We start from the raw sequence: 15,491 nt of genomic DNA, 5'->3' as shown, positions 1-15,491 counted from the left end.
GTCTTTCTGTTCTGGTTCTGGTGCTGATCCATCCGTGGTTTTTCAGTCCTATTTCTTCGTTTGCAGTGGCTTCTCTCGCGAGTCTGTCTGCGGTTATCATTTCCTCCGTTGTCATTCTCCGGCGCCATTTTAGCGATATTTCACTACCGTCTTTCTGCAAATCTAGCAAGGTTGCTTTGATTTGCATTATGTCCTTATTTCGTGTGTTTGCGTGCTCGGCCCACCATATGGACATTCTACTGTCCGTTCGAATGGTGATTGGTCCCGGTAGACTTCTGTCCCGTACCAGTTCTATGGCTTTCTGTACTGCCACGAATTCTGCCGCTCTGGAGCTCGATTCGTCTTTTATCCTTAGACTTATCTCTTCTTGGGTGTTTGTTCCTGTCCGAATCACTATTCCTATGCCTGCTTTTCCTTCCTTGGCACTAGCGTCTGTCCATATCTTGGTGTTTCCGACGCTATTTGTCCGATTTTCCCACGGTTCCTCCCATGGCCATGGCAATTTCTTTGGTTCTAATCCTTTTGGCCCATTGGGGTATCCGTATTTTTCAGCAGCTCACCCCTGGATCTCGGCTTCCAGGTATAGGGTTGGTGTTCCAGCTATTACCTGCAGAGCATCATTCTATGTGGTTCGATAGGCGCCTGTGATTGCTTACAGTGCCGTTCTTTGTGCTGCTGCTAGCGCTTTCCTAGCCCTTCGCACCGAGGCCCTGTATCCCCATATTTCTGCGCCGTATAATACTGCGGGATTTATAACCCTGTCGTATATTTGACGCATGACCTCTGGTGCCCTAGGGTTACTTCTTCTGCGCAGTGTTCCCCAGAGCCGGTACATCACTGTTTTCTGTTTTTTTCCTCAACAGCTGTATGTGTTGAATATACTGCTGTTTCCTGTCAGTTGTCACACCCAGATACTTTATTGTATCTTTGACATGGATGATGTCTTCGCCAAGTTTGACCGTCGGTGGTCTGCTGTTTTTCTTGCTCCAGAAACAGCAAGCCTCAGTCTTTTCCTTGTTCTATTCTGCTCCTGCCCCGTAGGCCCATTTCTTGGCAATTTTCCCAACAGTTGTTCCAGGCAAGGTCCAGCCTGTTTCTGATGTATTTATTGCTGAGAGCAATCACCTGGTCGTCCGCGAATGCCTGAATTCTCATTCCGCAGTCCCCTACTTCTGATTCAGAGACTTTGCGGAACCAGCTGTTCATGCCCAGCAGCCATAGCGTTGGCTCTAAGCTTGACACTTGCGGACATCCCTTGTCAATTTCCATTGCCACCTGGTTGCTGATGATATTCCTTCCCGTCAAGAAGCTGGCTATTGATCTTGCCATTTTCTTATTTATTCTGCTTCTTCGCAGTTCTTCCAATATTTCTACCTGGGTTGCTCTGTGGAAAGCGTTTCGGAGGTCCAGCGTCACCATTAGAACGTGTTTCCCTTGTTCTTTTTCGGGTGTTGATCCATTTCAGTAGATCACTCACGGCTTGTACGGTTGACCTGTTTTTTCTGAAGCCGTACTGCCTTGAGTCGTGTAGCTCCATTTTCTCCGCCATTGCCTGTAATCTCTGATTAAGTACTTTGTCTAGTACTTTTCCTAGCGTTGGTAGAAAGCTAATGGGTCGTTCGCCTCCGTCGCTTTTCTTTAACCAGCACAGTTTGGCCATTTTCCATATCTTAGGAAAGTATCCCGCGTTGTAACAGTTCCTGTACAGCGTCAGGAACTCGTGTTTTCTCGAGATCCAGACATTCTTCAGGAGCTCGTTTGGTATGCGGTTTTCCCCTTCTGCCTTTCGTATTCTCATGTTCTCTATGACCGATTCGATTTCTCCTTCGGTTATTTCTTCCTCGCCAGTCTCCGTACCCGGCCATTCCTCGCTCATGACTTCGCGAGTTCGCTCTGTTTCCTCCAGGTCCATTGCTGGGTGGTATTTCTCCACTCTTTGTTTTTCGGCTGCTTCTCTTGCCTACAGTGTTGCGTCTTTAGGCGTTGCTACCACTTCGCCTCTTCTTATGCCCATTCTTCTGATGGCTTCCCAAATACCGTCCCACGAGTTTGTTTCTATCAGGTTGTTAATCGCCTGACTGTCGTGCTCGGTTTTCTTTTCTCGTATTATTTTCCGAAACTCTCTCTTCCGTTCGTTGTACTCATTAACTATTTGTTGATTGTCCGTGCTTCTTCTTATTCTCCTCTTCAGTGCAGTTACTGCTCGTTTATGTTCCGCACACTGCCCGTCCCACAATTCATTGCCAATTTTTACCATGATGGTTTTTCGTTTTACCAGTCTTCCTGCTGCCTGTATGGCTTTTTGAAGACTGGCCGCCTGCTCCTCAATCACTTCGTGTGTTACTGCTTGTCCGATATTGGTCTCTATTTCTTCCAGTTTCACCCTGACCAGATCCCAATCGGTGCTGGCGAAATCCCATCTTGCCCTTTTTCTTGGGTTGGTTTTCCCATTTCCGCTCGCCACTCGATATATCTGTGTTCGCTTAGTGTTTCCTCGCCACCTTTGATTTTCCATTCTTCCACGTTTATTACCCTACTCCACGTGAGGTCCATGTGCCCTGTGTCCCTATTACAATCGAAGCTGGGCACCGCGTAGTCTCCTTCTGCGAGCCCTAGGCCGTGGCTGATTGCCCAGTCTAGAAGTTCTTCACCTCTTGGTGAATTTCTGGAGCTTCCCCACAACGTGTGTTTTGCGTTGAAGTCCCCGGCGACTATCCATTTGCCTCGGTATCTGTTTATTCCGGCGGTGAGTTCGTCTAAACTTTTCAGTGCCCTCTCGCCTGGTTCCTCGTAGACGTTTGTGATCAAGACGTCCTCTATTGCGATTGTTGTCACATTTTTTGTTGACAACTCCTCTATCAGTAAGGACTGGATTTCTTCTCTGGTCCAGATTTGGGTTTTGCTTCCCGTCATCTTTCTCATGAGTTTCCAACCTTCCGATGCCTGTGTCCTCGGCGTTGGTTCCTGGATTAGTACTACCTCCAATCCATCTCTAGTTGTATATTGAAATACACATAGGTATGTGAATTAAGTTACTTAGAACTGGTATATTTGGTGACTGCTTTGGTACCTTCGCTAACGGCATGCTTAGCCAATTCACCGGGTAGCAATAACCTAACGGCGGTTTGGATTTCTCTGCTCGTGATGGTCGATTTTTTATTGTAATGGGCGAGGCGCGACGTTTCGGCGGCTATCCTTTTGAATATATCGTGCACGAAAGAATTCATAATCGACATGGCCTTGCTGGAAATAGCCGTATCGGGATGAATCTGCTTTAAAACTTTGTATATGTAAATCGCATAGCTTTCCTTCCTCATGCGCTTCTTTTTCTTGTCGGTCTTAGAGATATTTTTCTGGACTTTTCCGGCTTTCTTTGGTGGCATTTCGAAATAAAAATCAGGACGTCCCAAGTACCTCAAAAAATACTTAACTAAAAAAAATGCCTTTTATTCTAGAAATTATAACATTTCAAGGAACACTCCTAAGCCCCGCCCACATCCCGAGTTAGAGTCTGGTTGGTCGCGTCTAATATATCGAGTTTCGCTCGCGAACAAAATTTGAGGCTGATCTGTAAAAAATTTCCAGTATCGATTTTGATTTAAAGGTGAGCAATACCTAACAACGATCGAGATTAACATATCCGGACGTGGTAAAGTGAAGGGAAGGGCCATGGAATCGTTCCAATCGCGCAGGATTACAATTTTCTGTCGGTCTAATTCACCGACTTCTAAGGAAAGGAAATTACCCCGAACGCGAAGGGGCTGGTGCTCCCGTCTACTTAGCTGCCGTAATGGAATATTTGGCGGCCGAAGTTCTCGAGTTGGCAGGAAACGCCGCTAGAGACAACAAGAAAACAAGAATTATCCCTAGGCATTTACAATTGGCCATCAGAAATGACGAAGAACTGAACAAACTCCTCTCCGGTGTTACCATAGCCCAGGGCGGCGTTCTACCAAACATCCAGGCCGTATTGTTACCGAAAAAAGCAGATAGTAAAACCAAATAAGTTACATGAGCCTTAGGGCTTTTGTGTCGTACAAAATCCTTTTAACTATCGGTCATTTTCAGGACCACCAAGATAATAAAACAAAAAAAGAAATTTAATATTAAAACTCATATTATAACTTGCTTTTACTAATTATTTAAAATACCCTAATAAACAGTTTAAGGGGTCGGTCGATTAAGTAAGTATAGAGTTTTGGTATCCAAACCCTCAAATAATTAGGGCCAAACGGCCATCATCGATATCTCTTCTGTTGATCTCTCGATATTACCCGTTTTATATTGGCCACGTTTACGATACGGAATTACAGCATTAATGCTGTGAATTGTACTTAAATTATTATTATAAATAAAACTATGATGATTGTAATGATTATAAGGTTATACTTAAATCCTAATAGAGCTTCAATTTTTTAAATATTGACAAATTTGAGGTTCTGAAAAGAACCGTTGTTTAATTTTTGTAAAATTAATTTTGAGTGTCACGTTTCACGTTAGTTCGCGAATAAACTATGCGGCTTAACCTCCAAACCCGTATAATGTACGTCCTTGGCGTTTCAAGGTGTATACTACAACCATTGCGGTAACGGTTTTCCTTTTGGCGTGTTCGGTATATGTAACGGTATCTCTGATGACGTCTTCCAAAGACACTTTTATAACACCACTGGTCTCTTCGTAAATCAGACCAGATATACGTTTTACGCCGCCTCGTCTAGCCAATCTTCTGATGGCGGGCTTCGTAATACCTTGGATATTATAACGAAGCACTTTACGATGCCGCTTGGCTCCTCCTTTTCCCAAACTTTTACCACCTTTACCTCCGCCGGTCATATTTTATCGAACCTAACACAAAAAAAATTAAATGATCTCGAATAAGTAGCGCGCCCACAACACGAGTGCTGCGGACAACTGTTGTCGATTTCTTTCAATCAGCCCGATTTTGTAGACTTGGGATTGAGTTCCGCCCACTAGCACAAAACGGACCAATCAGATTAGATAACACGTTATAAAAAGGACTCTCTGATTTTATGACCAAATCAGTTCGAAAGAGGTAGCCGTCGTTTGCGTTTGATACTTATTCTCATTATCTCTAATTTAAAAATATGGCTCGTACCAAGCAAACTGCGCGAAGATCAACAGGAGGTAAAGCTCCTAGGAAACAAGCGCCAGGAAGCCAGGAAAAGCGCTCCAGCTATCGGTGGCGTTAAAAAACCACATCGCTACCGACCCGTGACGGTCGCTTTGCGGGAGATTCGTCGTTATTAAAAGAGCACCGAATTATTGATTAGGAAATTACCTTTCCAACGATTGGTTCCCGAAATCGCTCAAGACTTCAAGACCTATTTACGTTTTCAAAATTCGGCGGTGATGGCTTTACAAGAGGCCAGCGAAGCTTATTTAGTCAGTCTTTTTGAAGGTACTAATTAATCTGCGATACACGCAAAGCGAGTAACCATCATGTCCAAGGATATTCAGCTAGCCAGACGTATAGAGGCGAACGTGCCTAAACTTTATTTTCTATCATTTATAATACACTAATTATATTCGTATTTTGCAACAGAAAAAAAAACGGTTCTTTTCAGACCACCTAAATTTAATTAAAGAAAAAGAAGATATTTCAATTAATATTCTTTTATCCATATTTAAATAAACACTTCACTAAAAGTGTTACAGATTTTTATCTCAGAATTAATGTAATGTAATGACTAATAACCAAAGAATAACAATATTCTGCTGATAACAAAATTTGTATTTCAATATTAGATACTACAATATACTGGAATTTTTTAAAGATTATTTCTTTTTTTATTTATCTAAATTGGGGCCCTGAAAAGAACCGTTTTCTCCTTTATGATATTCAAGGCTTATGGTTTACTTAGAACTGGTATATTTAGTGACGGCTTTGGTACCTTCACTAACGGCGTGCTTAGCCAATTCACCGGGCAGCAATAATCGGACGGCAGTTTGGATTTCCCTGCTTGTGATTGTAGATCTTTTATTGTAAGGAGCGAGACGGGACTCTTCGGCGGCTATCCTTTCGAATATATCGTTCATAATAATCGAAATAATTCATGATCGACATGGCCTTGTTGGAGATACCCGTATCGGGATGAACTTGCTTTAAAATTTTGTAAATGTAGATCGCGGAGCTTTCCTTCCTCTTGCGTTTCTTTTTCTTATCACTTTTGGAGATATTTTTCTGAGCCTTACCGGCCTTTTTGGCCGCTTTACCTCTTGTTTTTGGAGGCATTTGGAAATAAATATTACCATATTAAATGATCCATGAAAATTAATAGACTAAAATAAATTTCAGGAAACCCTAGAATTTATAATCTCCTTAAATACACTCCTAAGCCCCGCCTATTATCTGATTAGCCTCTCATTGGTCACGTACGAGATCATACGTTCGGCTTACGAATAAAATTCGTTGCTAGTATGTTGGCGGTTTTAATACCGATTTTAATACTAAGGGGAGCGAATTCTAGGAGCAATCGATAGTGAAATGTCCTGACGTGGTAAAGGCGGAAAAGTGAAGGGAAAGGCGAAGCCTCGTTCTAACCGAGCGGGATTAGTATTCCCTGTCGATCGTATTCACAGACTTTTAAGGAAAGGAAATTATGCCGAACGCGCAGCGGCCGGTGCTCTCGTCTACTTAGCTGCCGTAATGGAATATCTGGCAGCCGAGGTTCTCGAATTAGCAGGTAACCCCGCTAGAGATAACAAGAAAACCAGGATTATCCCTAGACATTTGCAAATGGCCATCAGAAACGACGAAGAACTGAACAAACTCCTATCCGGTGTTAGTATAGCCCAGGGCGGTGTTCTGCCAAATATCCAAGCTGTATTGTTACCTAAAAAGACAGATAGCAAAACTAAATAAAACGAATGTAACCTATTTTATCATCAAATATCGGTCCTTTTCAAGACCACCAAAAGAGTTGAAAAAGAGAATATTATTCTTATTTACCTTTTATTTAAAATAGAGGCTACACTTAATCGAACACTTCTGTCGGAATCAGGAGAGAAGGAATGTTACACTTTTATTTTTCGTTTTAGGGTTTGGCAGGGATCCATGTGAAAATATCGGCCCTTTGGTAAAAGGTCTTGTTCTTCGAAATCACAGGATCGGAGCAAAATATATATAAAATATATGGGAGTAATTAGCAGGAAGAAACGCTTTCGTAAATAACTGTTCCCTTTAATGTACGTCGAGATTTCGGTGCTGATCCCCTTCCTGGGTACGAGGTGTTTAGGCCTGATACCCGTTCTATCTCGTTATTCCGCTCTTCGCCGACAGAGTCAGTGCATAACATAAATCGTAAAAAAGTAGGAAGAGCCGTTGCATAGCAATTTAAGTAGGGACAGTGGGAATCTCGTTCGGGCATACGCTGCGGTTATTAAGGCAGTCGTAGTTAGACCCGCGGCTAACTTAGTTAGAAGGCAAGGGCACTTGCATACCAATTTAAATAGGGATAGAGATGAAGGTGGCCTATAAATGTGCCCTTTCACCTTTCGTTTTCAGGCGGCCTAGTGACAATTTAAGGATAAAACTGCGTAATATCCTTGCGATAACACTACCGCAGGAATTTAGCATGCACGACATATTTGTATTTCCTCTAGACTAGATTAGTGACTAGTGTCACTAATGCTAAAACCATGATGTAATATGTCGTGCCTCCCCTGCTTACATATTACTGTGCTATTGCGCCAACTCATCATTTGGTGACAAATTGTCAGGATTGCACACAAGACCGTTAGACACAGGTACACTTGAATTTTATTGATCGCTCAGCAGTTCTGTCTGGAGTCTGTTGGTGAAAGGCACAAATGAGTGCTGATATGTATACTGATGCTGAATTGGTGCGGTCGCCAAAATGCCGATATTGGCGATTTGAAGCTTCTTCCGCTTCCTGCGCCTGTTCTGAAACAAGACCTTGATACGCAGTACAGACACATTTAAACGTCGTGCTAAATTTGCCTTTTTAGTATTCCCTATTTAGAGATCATTTTGAACACTTCTAAATATTGTAGTTGGTGCTTGGTAAAATGTATCCCTCTCTTTCGTTTGTCCTGGCCATGAGAATCGACAGAATCAGATGAGCTTAGAACGGCAAACTTCAATAACGACTTCTACTATCGACACTACAATGGGTACTAATTGTAAACCTTTAGAACACAGGTCTATATATGTTATAAGGGCTACAAAGCAGGTGTATTCGTACCGCACTTTAGCTCCGCCTCTTTATATCAATAATAATGTTTTAATTTGATTTGATTTTAATGTATTAATTAAATTTGCTTTAGTAACAACTTGTGTTAATTATGTTTTATTCTACTGTGTAGGAATATATTCGACCAAAATAATAATTGTAGCTGGTGCTTCGAAAAATGTAACGTTGCTGTTTCGTTTGTCCTAGTCATTAGAGTCTACAGAAGCAGATGAGCTTGGAACGGTAACGTCTTCCACTTTACAATGGAAGACGAGAAATTCCCTAATATCGAAATCCGTCTCAGTCATTTTGGTAAACTTCATTAACGACTTGACACTACAATGGGTAATAAATACACCCCACGTTTAACGATTCGGCCTATTGTATACCGGACGGCGACATTTCCGGAATAGAGGGTGTGCCGCAAATACACCCCACATATAACGGTCCAGCCTATTGTAAACCGGAAGACGACCCTCCGGGGATAGAGCGCCTGTCGCAAATACGCCGCACGTTTAACGGTGCGGCCTATTGTATAAGGGATGACGACCCATCGGTGATAGAGGACGTGCCGCAATAACGCCCCACGTTTAAATGTTCTGCCTATTGCATAACGGATGACGAAACTTCGAAAATCGAGTACGTGACGCAAATATGCCCCACGTTTAACTATTTTACCTATTGTCTACGGGATGACGACACATCGACGATAGAGAAGGTGCCGCAAATACGCCGCACGTTTAACAGTGCGGCTTATTGTATAAGGGATGACGACACTTCAGGGATCGAAGACTTGACGCAAATACGCCCCACGTTTAACCCTTTTGCCTATTGTATATAGAGGGATAGAGGGCTTGCCCCAAATACCCCCAGGTTTAACGTTATTAATTATATTTCCTATAATCCTAAACGCGATGACCATATTTAACTTCGACAAGAGGCTGCTATTGCCCTTAGGAAAAATAAATTAATTAGCATATAGCCATAAACGTAATAAAAATTAATACACATATTTTCGAAGTCACTCTTGGAATACTTTACCTTATTTTTAAATAACAATCTCGGGCTGTACCATATTTTACAAAACTTATTCCATATTATTAGTAAAATGATTATTTTAACGATACTTACAGATATAGTTACGATATAACAGATTATAATGACATAATATAATTCAATACAATTAATAAATACAATATATATTTCTCAAAATTCTGTTGTTATAAAATGTCAGCTACTGTTTAACATTCAATTTTTTTAAATTTATATTAAATTGTGGTTCTGAAAAGAACCGATTTTGCAGGTAAGTAGTATATTTTGAAATGTAGACCATTTGTCTATGGCTCTGATGCTTGTTAAAGCTCTGAGCTGGTCTTTCTGTTCTGGTTCTGGTGCTGATCCATCCGTGGTTTTTCAGTCCTATTTCTTCGTTTGCAGTGGCTTCTCTCGCGAGTCTGTCTGCGGTTATCATTTCCTCCGTTGTCATTCTCCGGCGCCATTTTAGCGATATTTCACTACCGTCTTTCTGCAAATCTAGCAAGGTTGCTTTGATTTGCATTATGTCCTTATTTCGTGTGTTTGCGTGCTCGGCCCACCATATGGACATTCTACTGTCCGTTCGAATGGTGATTGGTCCCGGTAGACTTCTGTCCCGTACCAGTTCTATGGCTTTCTGTACTGCCACGAATTCTGCCGCTCTGGAGCTCGATTCGTCTTTTATCCTTAGACTTATCTCTTCTTGGGTGTTTGTTCCTGTCCGAATCACTATTCCTATGCCTGCTTTTCCTTCCTTGGCACTAGCGTCTGTCCATATCTTGGTGTTTCCGACGCTATTTGTCTGATTTTCCCACGGTTTCTCCCATGGCCACGGCAGTTTCTTCGGCTCCAATCCTTTTGGCCCATTGGGGTATCCGTATTTTTCAGCAGCTCACCCCTGGATCTCGGCTTCCAGGTATAGGGTTGGTGTTCCAGCTATTACCTGCAGAGCATCATTCTATGTGGTTCGATAGGCGCCTGTGATTGCTTACAGTGCCGTTCTTTGTGCTGCTGCTAGCGCTTTCCTAGCCCTTCGCACCGAGGCCCTGTATCCCCATATTTCTGCGCCGTATAATACTGCGGGATTTATAACCCTGCCGTATATTTGACGCATGACCTCTGGTACCCTAGGGTTGCTTCTTCTGTGCAGTGTTCCCCAGAGCCGGTACATCACTGTTTTCTGTTTTTTTCCTCAACAGCTGTATGTGCTGAATATACTGCTGTTTCCTGTCAGTTGTCACACCCAGATACTTTATTGTATCTTTGACATGGATGATGTCTTCGCCAAGTTTGACCGTCGGTGGTCTGCTGTTTTTCTTGCTCCAGAAACAGCAAGCCTCAGTCTTTTCCTTGTTCTATTCTGCTCCTGCCCCGTAGTCCCATTTCTTGGCAATTTTCCCAACAGTTGTTCCAGGCAAGGTCCAGCCTGTTTCTGATGTATTTATTGCTGAGAGCAATCACCTGGTCGTCCGCGAATGCCTGAATTCTCATTCCGCAGTCCCCTACTTCTGATTCAGAGACTTTGCGGAACCAGCTGTTCATGCCCAGCAGCCATAGCGTTGGCTCTAAGCTTGACACTTGCGGACATCCCTTGTCAATTTCCATTGCCACCTGGTTGCTGATGATATTCCTTCCCGTCAAGAAGCTGGCTATTGATCTTGCCATTTTCTTATTTATTCTGCTTCTTCGCAGTTCTTCCAATATTTCTACCTGGGTTGCTCTGTGGAAAGCGTTTCGGAGGTCCAGCGTCACCATTAGAACGTGTTTCCCTTGTTCTTTTTCGGGTGTTAATCCATTTCAGTAGATCACTCACGGCTTGTACGGTTGACCTATTTTTTCTGAAGCCGTACTGCCTTGAGTCGTGTAGCTCCATTTTCTCCGCCATTGCCTGTAATCTCTGATTAAGTACTTTGTCTAGTACTTTTCCTAGCGTTGGTAGAAAGCTAATGGGTCGTTCGCCTCCGTCGCTTTTCTTTAACCAGCACAGTTTGGCCATTTTCCATATCTTAGGAAAGTATCCCGCGTTGTAACAGTTCCTGTACAGCGTCAGGAACTCGTGTTTTCTCGAGATCCAGACATTCTTCAGGAGCTCGTTTGGTATGCGGTTTTCCCCTTCTGCCTTTCGTATTCTCATGTTCTCTATGACCGATTCGATTTCTCCTTCGGTTATTTCTTCCTCGCCAGTCTCCGTACCCGGCCATTCCTCGCTCATGACTTCGCGAGTTCGCTCTGTTTCCTCCAGGTCCATTGCTGGGTGGTATTTCTCCACTCTTTGTTTTTCGGCTGCTTCTCTTGCCTACAGTGTTGCGTCTTTAGGCGTTGCTACCACTTCGCCTCTTCTTATGCCCATTCTTCTGATGGCTTCCCAAATACCGTCCCACGAGTTTGTTTCTATCAGGTTGTTAATCGCCTGACTGTCGTGCTCGGTTTTCTTTTCTCGTATTATTTTCCGAAACTCTCTCTTCCGTTCGTTGTACTCATTAACTATTTGTTGATTGTCCGTGCTTCTTCTTATTCTCCTCTTCAGTGCAGTTACTGCTCGTTTATGTTCCGCACACTGCCCGTCCCACAATTCATTGCCAATTTTTACCATGATGGTTTTTCGTTTTACCAGTCTTCCTGCTGCCTGTATGGCTTTTTGAAGACTGGCCGCCTGCTCCTCAATCACTTCGTGTGTTACTGCTTGTCCGATATTGGTCTCTATTTCTTCCAGTTTCACCCTGACCAGATCCCAATCGGTGCTGGCGAAATCCCATCTTGCCCTTTTTCTTGGGTTGGTTTTCCCATTTCCGCTCGCCACTCGATATATCTGTGTTCGCTTAGTGTTTCCTCGCCACCTTTGATTTTCCATTCTTCCACGTTTATTCCCCTACTCCACGTGAGGTCCATGTGCCCTGTGTCCCTATTACAATCGAAGCTGGGCACCGCGTAGTCTCCTTCTGCGAGCCCTAGGCCGTGGCTGATTGCCCAGTCTAGAAGTTCTTCACCTCTTGGTGAACTTCTGGAGCTTCCCCACAACGTGTGTTTTGCGTTGAAGTCCCCGGCGACTATCCATTTGCCTCGGTATCTGTTTATTCCGGCGGTGAGTTCGTCTAAACTTTTCAGTGCCATCTCGCCTGGTTCCTCGTAGACGTTTGTGATCAAGACGTCCTCTATTGCGATTGTTGTCACATTTTTTGTTGACAACTCCTCTATCAGTAAGGACTGGATTTCTTCTCTGGTCCAGATTTGGGTTTTGCTTCCCGTCATCTTTCTCATGAGTTTCCAACCTTCCCATGCCTGTGTCCTCGGCGTTGGTTCCTGGATTAGTACTACCTCCAATCCATCTCTAGTTGTATATTGAAATACACATAGGTATGTGAATTAATTTACTTAGAACTGGTATATTTGGTGACTGCTTTGGTACCTTCGCTAACGGCATGCTTAGCCAATTCACCGGGTAGCAATAACCTAACGGCGGTTTGGATTTCTCTGCTCGTGATGGTCGATTTTTTATTGTAATGGGCGAGGCGCGACGTTTCGGCGGCTATCCTTTTGAATATATCGTGCACGAAAGAATTCATAATCGACATGGCCTTGCTGGAAATAGCCGTATCGGGATGAACCTGCTTTAAAACTTTGTATATGTAAATCGCATAGCTTTCCTTCCTCATGCGCTTCTTTTTCTTGTCGGTCTTAGAGATATTTTTCTGGACTTTTCCGGCTTTCTTTGGTGGCATTTCGAAATAAAAATCAGGACGTCCCACGTACCTCAAAGAATACTTAACTAAAAAAAATGCCTTTTATTCTAGAAATTATAACATTTCAAGGAACACTCCTAAGCCCCGCCCACATCCCGAGTTAGAGTCTGGTTGGTCGCGTATAATATATCGAGTTTCGCTCGCGAACAAAATTTGAGGCTGATCTGTAAAAAATTTCCAGTATCGATTTTGATTTAAAGGTGAGCAGTACCTAACAACGATCGAGATTAACATATCCGGACGTGGTAAAGTGAAGGGAAGGGCCATGGAATCGTTCCAATCGCGCAGGATTACAATTTTCTGTCGGTCGAATTCACCGACTTCTAAGGAAAGGAAATTACCCCGAACGCGAAGGGGCTGGTGCTCCCGTCTACTTAGCTGCCGTAATGGAATATTTGGCGGCCGAAGTACTCGAGTTGGCAGGAAACGCCGCTAGAGACAACAAGAAAACAAGAATTATCCCTAGGCATTTACAATTGGCCATCAGAAATGACGAAGAACTGAACAAACTCCTCTCCGGTGTTACCATAGCCCAGGGCGGCGTTCTACCAAACATCCAGGCCGTATTGTTACCGAAAAAAGCAGATAGTAAAACCAAATAAGTTACATGAGCCTTAGGGCTTTTGTGTCGTACAAAATCCTTTTAACTATCGGTCATTTTCAGGACCACCAAGATAATAAAACAAAAAAAGAAATTTAATATTAAAACTCATATTATAACTTGCTTTTACTAATTATTTAAAATACCCTAATAAACAGTTTAAGGGGTCGGTCGATTAAGTAAGTATAGAGTTTTGGTATCCAAACCCTCAAATAATTAGGGCCAAACGGCCATCATCGATATCTCTTCTGTTGATCTCTCGATATTACCCGTTTTATATTGGCCACGTTTACGATACGGAATTACAGCATTAATGCTGTGAATTGTACTTAAATTATTATTATAAATAAAACTATGATGATTGTAATGATTATAAGGTTATACTTAAATCCTAATAGAGCTTCAATTTTTTAAATATTGACAAATTTGAGGTTCTGAAAAGAACCGTTGTTTAATTTTTGTAAAATTAATTTTGAGTGTCACGTTTCACGTTAGTTCGCGAATAAACTATGCGGCTTAACCTCCAAACCCGTATAATGTACGTCCTTGGCGTTTCAAGGTGTATACTACAACCATTGCGGTAACGGTTTTCCTTTTGGCGTGTTCGGTATATGTAACGGTATCTCTGATGACGTCTTCCAAAGACACTTTTATAACACCACTGGTCTCTTCGTAAATCAGACCAGATATACGTTTTACGCCGCCTCGTCTAGCCAATCTTCTGATGGCGGGCTTCGTAATACCTTGGATATTATAACGAAGCACTTTACGATGCCGCTTGGCTCCTCCTTTTCCCAAACTTTTACCACCTTTACCTCCGCCGGTCATATTTTATCGAACCTAACACAAAAAAAATTAAATGATCTCGAATAAGTAGCGCGCCCACAACACGAGTGCTGCGGACAACTGTTGTCGATTTCTTTCAATCAGCCCGATTTTGTAGACTTGGGATTGAGTTCCGCCCACTAGCACAAAACGGACCAATCAGATTAGATAACACGTTATAAAAAGGACTCTCTGATTTTATGACCAAATCAGTTCGAAAGAGGTAGCCGTCGTTTGCGTTTGATACTTATTCTCATTATCTCTAATTTAAAAATATGGCTCGTACCAAGCAAACTGCGCGAAGATCAACAGGAGGTAAAGCTCCTAGGAAACAAGCGCCAGGAAGCCAGGAAAAGCGCTCCAGCTATCGGTGGCGTTAAAAAACCACATCGCTACCGACGCGTGACGGTCGCTTTGCGGGAGATTCGTCGTTATTAAAAGAGCACCGAATTATTGATTAGGAAATTACCTTTCCAACGATTGGTTCCCGAAATCGCTCAAGACTTCAAGACCTATTTACGTTTTCAAAATTCGGCGGTGATGGCTTTACAAGAGGCCAGCGAAGCTTATTTAGTCAGTCTTTTTGAAGGTACTAATTAATCTGCGATACATGCAAAGCGAGTAACCATCATGTCCAAGGATATTCAGCTAGCCAGACGTATAGAGGCGAACGTGCCTAAACTTTATTTTCTATCATTTATAATACACTAATTATATTCGTATTTTGCAACAGAAAAAAAACGGTTCTTTTCAGACCACCTAAATTTAATTAAAGAAAAAGAAGATATTTCAATTAATATTCTTTTATCCATATTTAAATAAACACTTCACTAAAAGTGTTACAGATTTTTATCTCAGAATTAATGTAATGTAATGACTAATAACCAAAGAATAACAATATACTGCTGATAACAAAATTTGTATTTCAATATTAGATACTACAATATACTGGAATTTTTTAAAGATTATTTCTTTTTTTATTTATCTAAATTGGGGCCCTGAAAAGAACCGTTTTCTCCTTTATGATATTCAAGGCTTATGGTTTACTTAGAACTGGTATATTTAGTGACGGCTTTG

The 15,491-nt window shown here is 42.3% G+C and overlaps 5 protein-coding genes and 4 pseudogenes across 5 annotated transcripts; 3 read left to right on the top strand and 6 right to left on the bottom strand.

Moving 5' to 3' along the window:
- Window positions 1-1,960: 1,960 nt before the first annotated feature.
- Window positions 1,961-2,913, bottom strand: LOC143205432 (uncharacterized). Its single transcript, XM_076418629.1, has 2 exons — window positions 2,426-2,913; window positions 1,961-2,384 (listed from the first exon to the last, which is right to left on the bottom strand). Exons 1-2 carry the CDS (start codon window positions 2,911-2,913, stop codon window positions 1,961-1,963), a joined length of 912 nt encoding a protein of 303 aa, XP_076274744.1.
- Window positions 2,914-2,920: 7 nt separating this feature from the next.
- On the top strand, window positions 2,921-4,006 carry LOC143205431 (histone H2A-like; annotated as a pseudogene).
- Window positions 4,007-4,489: 483 nt separating this feature from the next.
- Window positions 4,490-4,833, bottom strand: LOC143205506 (histone H4-like). The gene has a single exon (XM_076418674.1). The coding sequence runs from the start codon at window positions 4,831-4,833 to the stop codon at window positions 4,522-4,524; it is 312 nt and encodes a 103-aa protein (XP_076274789.1). The 3' UTR covers window positions 4,490-4,521.
- A 1,038-nt stretch (window positions 4,834-5,871) lies between these two features.
- On the bottom strand, window positions 5,872-6,253 carry LOC143205603 (histone H2B-like; annotated as a pseudogene).
- Window positions 6,254-6,505: 252 nt separating this feature from the next.
- Window positions 6,506-6,883, top strand: LOC143205430 (histone H2A-like; annotated as a pseudogene).
- A 4,661-nt stretch (window positions 6,884-11,544) lies between these two features.
- On the bottom strand, window positions 11,545-12,497 carry LOC143205597 (uncharacterized). The gene is made up of 2 exons (XM_076418732.1): window positions 12,010-12,497; window positions 11,545-11,968 (listed from the first exon to the last, which is right to left on the bottom strand). The coding sequence occupies exons 1-2, from the start codon at window positions 12,495-12,497 to the stop codon at window positions 11,545-11,547; spliced, it is 912 nt and encodes a 303-aa protein (XP_076274847.1).
- A 91-nt stretch (window positions 12,498-12,588) lies between these two features.
- On the bottom strand, window positions 12,589-12,967 carry LOC143205596 (histone H2B-like). Its single transcript, XM_076418731.1, has one exon. It carries the CDS (start codon window positions 12,965-12,967, stop codon window positions 12,617-12,619), a length of 351 nt encoding a protein of 116 aa, XP_076274846.1. The 3' UTR covers window positions 12,589-12,616.
- Window positions 12,968-13,181: 214 nt separating this feature from the next.
- Window positions 13,182-13,590, top strand: LOC143205594 (histone H2A-like; annotated as a pseudogene).
- Window positions 13,591-14,073: 483 nt separating this feature from the next.
- Window positions 14,074-14,417, bottom strand: LOC143205509 (histone H4-like). Its single transcript, XM_076418677.1, has one exon. The coding sequence runs from the start codon at window positions 14,415-14,417 to the stop codon at window positions 14,106-14,108; it is 312 nt and encodes a 103-aa protein (XP_076274792.1). The 3' UTR covers window positions 14,074-14,105.
- Between the last annotated feature and the right edge of the window lie 1,074 nt (window positions 14,418-15,491).

Source organism: Rhynchophorus ferrugineus, unplaced genomic scaffold (genome assembly GCF_030347505.1).
Source record: "Rhynchophorus ferrugineus isolate W39M unplaced genomic scaffold, kcgeb_rfMv2 rfM12, whole genome shotgun sequence".
Taxonomy (NCBI): domain Eukaryota; kingdom Metazoa; phylum Arthropoda; class Insecta; order Coleoptera; family Curculionidae; genus Rhynchophorus; species Rhynchophorus ferrugineus.
The sequence above is the reverse complement of the archived record's forward strand: the minus strand, read 5'-3'. Positions and strand labels throughout refer to the sequence as shown.

Coding starts and splice junctions, on each gene's coding strand:
- LOC143205596 (XM_076418731.1), bottom strand. CDS start 12,967: ATGCCACCAAAGAAAGCCGGAAAAGTCCAGAAAAATATCTCTAAGACC.
- LOC143205506 (XM_076418674.1), bottom strand. CDS start 4,833: ATGACCGGCGGAGGTAAAGGTGGTAAAAGTTTGGGAAAAGGAGGAGCC.
- LOC143205432 (XM_076418629.1), bottom strand. CDS start 2,913: ATGACGGGAAGCAAAACCCAAATCTGGACCAGAGAAGAAATCCAGTCC. Junction 2,385..2,425: donor AAACCAACCCAAGAAAAAGG/GCAAGATGGGAT, acceptor GGATCTGGTCAG/GGTGAAACTGGAAGAAATAG.
- LOC143205597 (XM_076418732.1), bottom strand. CDS start 12,497: ATGACGGGAAGCAAAACCCAAATCTGGACCAGAGAAGAAATCCAGTCC. Junction 11,969..12,009: donor AAACCAACCCAAGAAAAAGG/GCAAGATGGGAT, acceptor GGATCTGGTCAG/GGTGAAACTGGAAGAAATAG.
- LOC143205509 (XM_076418677.1), bottom strand. CDS start 14,417: ATGACCGGCGGAGGTAAAGGTGGTAAAAGTTTGGGAAAAGGAGGAGCC.